This window comes from Nycticebus coucang, chromosome 6 (genome assembly GCF_027406575.1).
Source record: "Nycticebus coucang isolate mNycCou1 chromosome 6, mNycCou1.pri, whole genome shotgun sequence".
NCBI lineage: Eukaryota > Metazoa > Chordata > Mammalia > Primates > Lorisidae > Nycticebus > Nycticebus coucang.
The window spans coordinates 35,055,042-35,066,495 of record NC_069785.1 but is presented as its reverse complement, the minus strand read 5'-3'; the positions used below and the strand labels follow the sequence as shown (position 1 = coordinate 35,066,495).

At 44.2% G+C, this 11,454-nt stretch overlaps 1 protein-coding gene across 1 annotated transcript; it reads left to right on the top strand.

Moving 5' to 3' along the window:
- The first annotated feature begins 1,314 nt into the window (after positions 1-1,314).
- On the top strand, positions 1,315-3,772 carry CHRM5 (cholinergic receptor muscarinic 5). The gene has a single exon (XM_053594722.1). It carries the CDS (start codon positions 1,392-1,394, stop codon positions 2,988-2,990), a length of 1,599 nt encoding a protein of 532 aa, XP_053450697.1. The 5' UTR covers positions 1,315-1,391; the 3' UTR covers positions 2,991-3,772.
- The last annotated feature ends 7,682 nt before the right edge of the window (positions 3,773-11,454 follow it).

The window sequence follows — 11,454 nt, the reverse complement described above, 5'->3', positions numbered from 1 at the left end:
AAAAAATAGCCGGGCGTTGTGGCAGGTGCCTGTAGTCCCAGCTGCTTGGGAGGCTGAGGCAAGAGAATTGCGTAAACCCAAGAGTTAGAGGTTGCTGTGAGCCGTGTGACGCCACGGCACTCTACCCGAGGGCGGTACAGTGAGACTCTGTCTCTACAAAAAAAATAAAGAAGCTGGGATAAATTTCAGACCCTCCTCCCAGATGCCAGGTATGTACTTGGAGTTTGTGCATTAGGGCAGGGGAAGTGGAATAGTATGGTCTTGACTTACCACAGCATCTCAGTAATGTGTAATACTTGAGACTGGTAAAGCATAGAAGATACTGGCTGAGCACGGTGGCTTACATCTGTAATCCCAGAATTTTGGGAGGCCGAGGCAGATGGATCACCTGACCTCAAGAGTTTGAGACAAGCCTGAGCAAAATGAAACTCCTGTCTCTACTAAAAATGGAAATACTAGCTGGGCACTGTGTCGAGCAGCTGTAGTCTCAGGTACCTGGGAGCCTGAAGCAAGAGGATTGCTTAAGCCCAAGAGTTTGAGGTTTACTGTGAGCTGTGATGCCATTGCACTCTACCCAGGGTGACTGAATGAATGAGATTGTCTCAAAAAAAAAAAAAGAATAGAAGATACCACTTGTCATACCCAGCACATGACAGTCTAGGTACTTATCATCAGGACCCTAAAAGCAACGTTTCTTCCCTACAGGTCATTGCAATCCAGGGTAATTTACCATCCCTGCTTTCCTCTCTTTTTTACTGCTCCTTAACAATCCAATTATTTTTTTCTTTTCACAACCTCGTTTTTAAAAATTACCACAAGAGGGCAGCAGCCTCATGCCCAAGAAGGGCACTAAGGCACTGGTAATCACAAAAAGCAAAAAAGGGGGCGGTGCCTGTGGCTCAGTGAGTAGGGCGCCAGCCCCACATACAGAGGGTGGCGAGTTCAAACCCGGTCCCAGCCAAACTGCAACAAAAAATTAGCCGGGTGTTGTAGAGGGTGCCTGTAGTCCCAGCTACTTGGGAGGCTAAGGCCAGAGAATCGCCTAAGCCCAGGAGTTGGAGGTTGCGGTGAGCTGTGACGCCACAGCACTCTACCAAGGGCAATAAAGTGAGATTCTGTCTCTACAAAAAAAAAAAAAAGCAAAAAAGGATGATGTCCTTCTAAAAATGTTATCAAAACTTTAGCGACTTTGGCATCTTACTCTGAATATGTGTGGCCATGTTTACTATTCTGTTAGAAACTGTAAACAACGGGTGGAAAAGAAAGTCATGCTGGTGAATGGAGCTAATGTGTTTTCCTTTCTTCCAGATGCTTGGCCAAGAAGAGGTGAGACAGAAAAGAGAACAGTCTAGAACCTGGGATTTAATCCTAATGTAAACTCTGCCACCAGGATGGAAGGGGAATCTTTAAACAACGTTACCACTGTCAATGGCACCCCAGTAAATCACCAGCCTTTGGAACGCCATGGGTTATGGGAAGTCATCACCATCGCAGCTGTGACCGCTGTGGTGAGCCTGATCACCATTGTGGGCAACGTCTTGGTCATGATCTCCTTCAAAGTCAACAGTCAGCTCAAGACAGTTAACAACTATTACCTGCTCAGCTTAGCCTGTGCAGATCTCATCATTGGCATCTTCTCCATGAACCTTTACACCACCTATATCCTCATGGGACGCTGGGCTCTTGGGAGTCTGGCCTGTGACCTTTGGCTTGCACTGGACTATGTGGCCAGCAATGCCTCTGTCATGAACCTTCTGGTGATCAGTTTTGACCGTTACTTTTCCATCACAAGACCCCTGACGTATCGGGCCAAGCGTACCCCAAAGAGGGCTGGTGTCATGATTGGCCTGGCCTGGCTGATTTCCTTCATCCTCTGGGCCCCAGCGATCCTCTGCTGGCAGTACTTGGTTGGGAAACGAACGGTCCCACCGGATGAGTGTCAGATCCAGTTCCTCTCTGAGCCCACCATCACATTTGGCACTGCCATTGCTGCTTTCTACATCCCTGTTTCTGTCATGACCATCCTCTACTGCCGAATCTACCGGGAAACAGAGAAGCGAACCAAAGACCTGGCTGACCTCCAGGGCTCTGATTCCGTGGCCGAAGCTGAGAAAAGAAAGTCAACTCACAGGGCTCTGCTCAGATCCTGCCTCAGCTGCCCTCGACCTGCCCTGGCCCACAGGGACAGGGACCAGACCTCCTGGTCATCCTCCCGCAGGAGCACTTCCACCATAAGGAAGCCGTCCCAGGTCACTGGCCCAAGCACTGACTGGCCCAAAGCTGAGCAGCTCACCACCTGCAGCAGCTACGCCTCCTCAGAAGATGAGGACAAGCCCACTGCGGAGCCTGTCTTCCAAGTGGTCTACAAAAGGCAGGCCAAGGAAAGCCCAAGGGAAGAATTCAGTGCCGAAGAGACCAAAGAAACTTTTGTGAAAGCTCAAACTGAACAAAATGACTATGACACCCCCAAATATTTCCTGTCTCCAGCTGCTGCTCATAGACCCAAGAGTCAGAAATGTGTGGCCTATAAGTTCCGATTGGTGGTCAAAGCTGATGGGACCCGGGAGACCAACAATGGCTGTCACAAAGTGAAAATCATGCCCTGCTCCTTCCCAGTGGCCAAGGACCCTTCGACAAAAGGCCTTGACCCCAACCTCAGCCATCAAATGACAAAACGAAAGAGAATGGTCCTCGTCAAAGAGAGGAAAGCGGCCCAGACCTTGAGTGCCATTCTCCTGGCCTTCATCATCACATGGACCCCTTATAACATCATGGTCCTAGTTTCCACCTTCTGTGACAAGTGTGTCCCAGTCACCCTGTGGCACTTGGGCTATTGGTTGTGCTATGTCAATAGCACCGTCAACCCCATCTGCTATGCTCTCTGCAACAGAACCTTCAGGAAGACCTTTAAGATGTTGCTTCTCTGCCGATGGGAAAAGAAAAAAGTGGAAGAGAAGTTGTACTGGCAGGGGAACAGCAAGTTACCCTGAGCAGCTCACAGCTCCTCCTGGAAGAATAATGACCATAGCCAACTTCCTCTCAGTGTGGGCAAGCTGAATTTGGCTTGTTTATTTTTTGAAAAGACATCTGCCATTTTGAGCCCCTGAGGACTTCTGTAAAGGCTGAAGGTCCATTGCCAAAAGGAAGGAGTCACAGCTGCAGCAATTTCTGTCACATTTAATGATGCTTGCCCATAACCAAAGCCACCTGATGCCACTGGAGGTTGCCAATGAAGTAAAAAGAGACTTGCCGCCCTTCACAGGAGGAAGCCCACTGGGTCACGATGAGCAATGGCTTAAGGAACTTTTGTCACCCTTCTGTGACACCCTGGGGAAGGATCTGAGCAGGGACCAGGTGGAAACCTTCCCTTGTGGAAATCTGTCCTAGAGTTTTGTGTAATATGTATGAGTCTATGAAGTTGTCTTGTGCGGTTGAGAACCGGGAGACCGTAAATCAGTGTTACCTGTTAACAGAAGTGATTATTCAACTGGTTTCTAAGAATCTATTTCTTCACAAACTGATCAATGTTTATCACACAGCTATCATGTGGTCTATACTGTGGTATGTTTTCCTGTCCCTACATCTGAGTGCAGTGCGGCTCTTTCTCTTCCCTTTTAAAACAGATGCCAATTCCTGGTACTCACTGAAACCATGCTGATCCCCTTGGAACCATCCTTCCTCTGAGACTGTGGGGTCCAGAAGGACACAGAAACCTGGTCATACTCAGTCCTTTAGAGGGACTTCTGTTCTGCTAATAAAGATGATCAAGTCTTCACAATCAGTTATTTTGGGTCTTACCAGGGAAAGTTATTTTCCTACTAAACAAATACAGTAGAACCTCCATAGTTGACCACCTCCCTACACTGAACCCCTTCCTTAAGTGGACCTAATTTTCATAGACTGGACATGCACCTCCTGTACACATCAGCACAGTAGACCTTGTTCCTTACGTTGACTGCCTCCGTATGTGGACCAGTTGGTTACCAGCCCTTGGTTGGTCAACTTACCGGGTTCTCCTGCATGATATTGAGCATTCTGTTTTTGTGCCCATTTGAGTCCATTTATTTATGGTATGTTCTTAGGAATTCTAGTTGCATAGAAGATCATAAGGATCTGCATAAGGATCTTCAGATTACTTAATCACAGTCTCTTACATTGTTTTCAGACATCTTGCTGTCTACTCTCTTTACAAGGTAAACCTGAGTAAAATGTGGAAAACAAATTTGCTTTTGAACTCCTCCCAGAGCTCTTTTGCAGCCTTAAGAGTCCCTTGTTCAGATCCCCAATTCACATGAAGGCACAAGCAGGTCACTGTGCTGCCTCCAGGCAGATGCGCTATTTTTAGGGAAAAAGAGGGGCACGGCTTTCTTTATTTAGTAAGTGCTTCCAATCTGGGCTCAGAAATGACGGAGTTATTCATTCCTCTCCAAATTCAAAGAGGAGAAGCTCAGAAAAGTAGTTGCGGGTCAATGATCTGAAAGCTTTATCTTTAAAAACAGAGGGTAGGTCATAGTCACACATCACAATCAACAGTTTGCATAAATTACAGCACCAGAGTTAGTAAAAACCAAATTTAAAAAAAAATTTTTTATTTTTTTGAGACAGACTTCACTCTGTCACCCTGGGCAGTGTGCAGTGGTGTCATCATAGCTCACAGCAACCTCAGTTTCCTGGGCTCAAGCAATCTTCTTGCCTCAGTCTCTCAAGTAACTGGGATTATAGATACCTGCCCCAATGACCAGCTAGTTTTTCTATTTCTAGTAGAGATGGGGGTTAAGGGGGATAGGGATCTTCGCTCTGGCTCAGGCTGGTCTGGAACTCCTGAGCTCAAGCAATCCACTTGCCTTGGCCTCCCAGAGTGCTAGGATTACAGGTCTGAGCCACCGCACCCAGCCTAAACCAAATTTAATTGAATTCTCTGTTGTACTCGTATATAAACAAACTAAATCTACATAAGATGCTTCTTTGATAATTCTGAAAATAAACCAATGTGCAAGAAATTGAAGCTATTAAAGGGTGCCTCAAATTACAAAAAGGCCACAAAGAAAGCAGTACTGTGGTACACAAGGATTTTAAAAATGGAGTGGTCTTTCCTTCTCCACTCCCACTGCTTCACTTGACTAGCCTTTAAAAATAAATAGAGCAGCGCCTGTGGCTCAAAGGAGTAGGGCGCCAGCCCCATATACTGGAGGTGTTGGGTTCAAACCCAGCCCTGGCCAAAAAACTGCAAATAAATAAATAAATAAAAATGGAGCAGTCTATCAGACTGCTCTTTACATTTCTAGGTGTGTTTAAAAATCACAGACCTGGCTGGGTGAGATGGTTCACACCTGTAACCCTAGCACTCTGGAGGCTAAGGTGGAAGGATTATTGCTCAGGAGTTCAAAATCAGCTGAGCAAGAGTGAGATTCCCAACTCTACTAAAAATAGAAAAATTAGCTGGGCTCGGTGGTGCGGTCCTGTAGTCCCAGCTACTTGGGAGGCTGCGGCAGGATTGCTTGAGCCCAGGAGTTTGAAACTGCAGTGAGCTATGATGACGCCATTACACTCTACCCAGGTTAACTGAGGACAGTCTGTCTCAAAATAAATAAATAAATAAATAAATAAAATTACCAGACTTCATTTCACTTAATGTAGGCTAGGTCTTTTTCAGTCTCATTTGCTAAGAGTATGGAAAAACAGCTGGTTTAATTGTCCTAGAGGTTAGGTATATATCTGAGTATAAGAGACTTCCAACCTACCTGCTGCTAAGCACACCCAGCATCTTACATGAAGTCCCAAGGAGGCTTTGAGATGACAGAATCTCAGGCAGGACAACAGGACAGGGCTGGTCCACCCAGGCCTTTCCTCCAGCCCTATAGATTTGACATTGAGATGAAATATCCTGGAAGCAGTGCAGCTGCTAAGGCTTTGTTGACACCTGCCAAGAATTTGGTGGAGAATATTAATTAATTGGCTCAGTTAACTAATATTAACTGCTCCAGGATAAATGCTCTCAGGCCTATGCAATGCCAGCAGAGTGTAACTTCATGAGCAAAACTGCTCCAGCAGCTACAGGATAAACAGTTGATTCTTTTCATTTAAAATTTCAATTCTGACAAAAATGAAAATTCATCCACAAGAATAGTACCTTAAGTGGGTCTTTACTGTTCACAGAAGAGAGAGAAGCCAATTCAAACAAAAGGACATGAACTGGGAAGGGTGTGCTGCTGAGGGCACACTTTGCACAATCCACAATTGCTTTGGACTTAGCCTTTTTTTGTGCATCTTTGTAAAATAAAGAGGCCAATGCCCTATTTATAATTGGCTTTAGAAAGCAACCAGCTTTGCAGACTATCCAAGTCCCTTGACATAAACAAAAAATACCTGAAACTACTAGGGATAATTTGACTTTTGTAGAAAGGCTCCCTACTGGGGTTCTCAGAATGAACCAACCCAGTTGTAAACTACAGGGACCTAGCAGGGGCTGACTTCAGATCTTAGGTCTTCTGTGCCCCCAGTCTCCCAAGCTCTGTCCATGGTTAACTATGTACAGCTTTGACGGGTTACCTGTTGGGTGCTCTTATGTTGCTAACATTGTAACATGTTTCTCCTTGGCTGTGAATTTGATAGCTTGTCAGGGAATCTTTCTTTTCTGTTATAGTTATTGCTTGAAGCATTTTGTTGATATTTCTGGCTTCTGCTTTGCTCTTTTGGTGAATGTCCTTTGAGGACGATACTGATGCCAGCTCTCTGTAATTGTGAAGTCTGTACCTAAACCTCTGGATTGGAACATCCAGTTGTTTACTGTAAATACTGCAAAGGATATGGGGACTTGGCTGCTTCTCTGTATTGTACCAGCACTATTCTATATATTAAAGAAATTTAACCACAGTGGTCCAAATGCACAGCTTTTAAATAAGAAAATGGTTTCAGATTAGCTTGTTAGATCCATCTATATTAGGGGTCCTACACACCTTGGTGTGACCTGGCCTTTTAAGAACACAGGGGTTGAAAGCCTTGGCATGGTGATACACACCTGTAGTCCTAGCTACTCGGGAGCCTGAGGCAGGGGATCCCTTGAAACCAAGAGTTCAAGGCTGCAGTGCACTATTATTGCACCTGTGAATAGCCACTGACCTCCAGTGTGGGCAAAATAGCATAAGATCCTGTCTCTACAAAAATAAAATAAAAAATAAATTAAGAAAAAGCTTAATAAGGAGAGGTTGGTATATAATATGGACACATATCCCTCTTGATATCTTTTGTGATAATCCTGCTCTCACTTACCAATGGCCAAATTAAGACTAAATAATGATAACAGATCTGTGACTAAAATGCTTCCCTTTCCCTGTGGGACAAGGTGGGGGCAGACCTCAAATCTCTCATCGTTAATGGGTAGAGATGCTACACCAGACAGAGCAGCAGCATTTTCTCTTCAGCTGTTTCAAGAGTTAGTGCCCCAGTTACCTCATTCCCCTTGTAAGTGATACTAATATCCACCTCCCCCACATCACTTCATTGGTAAAGTTCAAGATTATGTAAACTGTTACCTAATAAGGATCCCGAAACGAGAATGAGAAGGGAAATAATTTTAAGTGTCAAGAAGGAAACAGAAGCAGTTTTTTTTTTTTTTTTTTTTGGCCGGGGCTAGGTTTGAACCCGCCACCTCCAGCATATGGGACCGGCGCCCTACTTCTTGAGCCACAGGCGCCGCCCAGAAGCAGTTTTTTAAAAAATCATTTCAATCAGAGAAAAGTTACAGGAGTTATATGAAGAAATCCTCTATCTTTCACCCACGTTCCACGGTTGTTAATGTTCTGCCACATTTGTGCATGCTTTGTGCGTGTGCATGTGTGTGTGTATCCAATCATCTGGGAATAAACTGGAGACATCATGGTCATTTGCCTCTAAATACTTCATGTATTACTTAAAAAGAAGGAAATTATTTTATATGACCATACTACAAATATAAAAACCAGGACATTTGACAGTTCTGTAATACTATTATGTAATCTAAATTTGTCCACACTCAAAATTTTACTAGTTGTCTAAGAGAAGTTTATTATAACAATTTCTTTTCTAGTTTAGGATATATCCAGGATCCCATACTGTATTTGGTTGTCACATAATATTTCTACTTTGGTTTTTTGTTGGTTTTTGTTGTTGTTGTTTTGAGACAGGGTCTTGCTATGTTGCCAAGGCTGTTCTAGACCTCCTGGCCTCAGGTGATCCTCCCACCTTGGTCTCCCAAAGTACTGGGATTACAGGCATGAGCCACCAACACACCTGGCCTGTGTAGATTTCTTTAATCTGGAAGAAGTCCTCACTTTTTCTGTGCCTTTCATATGATCATTTTCTTTTTTTTTTTTTCTTTTTGAGATAGAGCCTCAAGCTGTCGCCTTGGGTAGAGTGCCGTAGCATCACAGCTCACAGCAACCTCCAACTCCTGGGCTCAAGTGATTCTCTTGCCTCCGCCCCAGCAAGTAGCTGGGACTACAGGCACCCGGCTATTTTTTAGTTGCAGCCATCATTGTTGTTTGACAGGCCCGGGCTGGATTCGAACCCGCCAGCTCAGGTGTATATGGCTGGCACCTTAGCCGCTTGAGCCACAGGCACCGAGCTGATATGATCATTTTTTAAAAGTACCTACAATCCGGGCGGCGCCTGTGGCTCAGTGAGTAGGGCGCCAGCCCCATATGCCGAGGGTGGCGGGTTCAAACCCAGCCCCGGCCAAACTGCAACCAAAAAAAAAAAAAAAAATAGCCGGGCGTTGTGGCGGGCACCTGTAGTCCCAGCTGCTCGGGAGGCTGAGGCAAGAGAATCGCGTAAGCCCAAGAGTTAAGAGGTTGCTGTGAGCCGTGTGACGCCACGGCACTCTACCCGAGGGCGGTACAGTGAGACTCTGTCTCTACAAAAAAAAAAATAAATAAATAAAAGTACCTACAATCCAATTTTTAAAAAATTTTCCATCAGTATGGACCTGTCTACTGTTTCCTCATTTGATTCAGCTTAATTTGCTTGATTTGTTTGAGACAATATAACAAATGTGATATTTTATCAGTGTATCACATCAAGAGGCACATGGTGTTTTGTCTCATTATGGTAATATAAACATTAATTAACCTTTTAAGTAGGCCAGCCATTTAAGTAAAGTTCCAAGGTTTGTTTACAAGTATTTTGTCTTAAGATTGAAGGGAAGCCAGGCATGGTGGCTCACCTCTGTAATCCTAGCATTTTGGGAAGCCTGGGTGGGAGGACTGCTTGAGGCCAGGAGTTTGAGAACAGCCTGAGCAAGAGTGAGACCTCATCTCTACTAAAAATAGAAAAATTAGCCAGGCGTGGTGGCACATACCTTTAGTGCCTGGCTACTTGAGGGTCTGAGGCAGAAGGATCACTTCAGCCTAGGAGTTTGAGGTTACAGAGAGCTATCTTGATGCCACCACACTATAACTCAGGCAACAGAGCAAACCTGGTCACAAAAAAAAAAAAAAAAAAAAGATTTAAAAAGGGATATAGTCAAGTTACTATGTTCAATTATTGCTTCTTTTCTTTTTTTGATTCATTTGAAATCAGTTTGATTTGTTTCTGTTTATAGTGAATGTTATAATTTTCTTCCATGATTGTTAATTTCATTTTTTAATAAGTAAAATATTTAATAGCTGTAAAAGTAAAAAAAAAAGCGTTGAAGAAGTGTCACTATATCCCCATCCTATTCATCATATTTCCACTCTCCCCTGGAGGTAACATCTTCCCTTGAGTCTCTGGTGGTGTTGTTTTTTTTTTTTTTTTTTTTTTTTTTTAACAAACTCTTCTGGCCACTTTTGCATCCATATTTTAAAGTATCATGCATATACCTTTATTTTGATTTTTTTTTTGTAGAGACAGAGTCTCACTGTACCACCCTCGGGTAGAGTGCCGTGGCGTCACACGGCTCACAGCAACCTCTAACTCTTGGGCTTACGCGATTCTCTTGCCTCAGCCTCCCAAGCAGCTGGGACTACAGGCGCCCGCCACAACGCCCAGCTATTTTTTGTTGCAGTTTGGCCGGGGCTGGGTTTGAACCCGCCACCCTCGGCATATGGGGCCGGCGCCCTACTCACTGAGCCACAGGCGCCGCTCACCTTTATTTTGATTTTTTAAGAAAATATCTACTGACTTTCTACCATGAAAAATAACTCTTACAGGCAGGGTACAGTGGCTCACATTTATAATCTCAGCATTTTGGGAGGCCTGGGCAGAAGGATTGCTTAAGCTCAGGAGTTTGAGACCAGCTTGAGCAAGAGTGAGACTGGTCTCTGCTAAAAATAGAAAAAGCTAGCTAGGCATGGTGGTGCGTGCTTGTAGACCCAGCTACTGGGGATGCTGAGGCAAGAGGATTGCTTGAACCCAGGAGTTTGAGGTTGCTATGAGCTATGATGATGCCAGGATACTCTACCCAGGGCAACAAAGGGAGACTCTGCCTCAAATAAATAAATAAAAATAAAAAAAACTCTTACATAGGGATGACTCTTACATAGTGATGGCTACTTCCACCTCCCAACCCTCATCCTGCTAGGATTACAGGCGTGAACCACCTCACCAGGCCATCTCTTAGCCTCTGGTAGCCTCAGGAGTTCCTTCACTTTTACACGGCCATCTCCCTGTGTCTCTTCATGTTATCTTCCTTCTGTGCATCTGTCCCTGTATCCAGGCACTGAGAATTTTGAAAGCTATATCTCTGTATCCCCTTTAAGGACAGCAGTCACACTGGATTAGGACCCACCCTAATGACTTCATTTTTGCTTTACTGCCTCTCCTGAAGACCCTATTGCCAAATAAGGTCACATGCTAAGGTGCCAAGAGCTAGGATTCCAATGTACATGTTTGTGGGGGACACAATCCACCCATAAAAATATCCAAGCAAGAAAAGCTCTTTCCTGTTTTATAGCTGAACAAACTGTGGACCAATGTCATACTGAATGGAAAGGATTTCAGAACCACTACAGAGGACATGCAGGAAGTATCTTCAACTCTTTCCCAAGCCCCAAGGAAGTCTCCACCTGCATAGGACAGTTACATAGTATTTTCCAATCTGTGTTTGCCTCTGCTGTTCTGGCTTGAAAAAAATTCAAGAAACTAAAATTATAGAGCCAGAGTTTCACAGCTCCTGCTCTCCAACGAAACACCATTGATGGTTTTAGACCCATACACCTGGAGCTTAGCTGAGGGTATGTTTGTTCTCTGAGAGTCCAATTCAAAAATTTTTCAAGGAAGATTTTTCTTCCTAAATTCTCGGCATCACCTCTCTGGAGACCTGAGGATTAAAATCTCAAAACAGGATGAAATAAAGACCTTATGCTATTCATTTTCTATAACCAGGATTAATATAATAATAACAAATTAAAACTAAGTCAGGAACAAGTGGTTCTATCTCATATCAGGGAATGTTACATGCGAGGCAGGGCGGAGAATTTTGAAAGCCAGCCACACAAA

Coding starts and splice junctions, on each gene's coding strand:
- CHRM5 (XM_053594722.1), top strand. CDS start 1,392: ATGGAAGGGGAATCTTTAAACAACGTTACCACTGTCAATGGCACCCCA.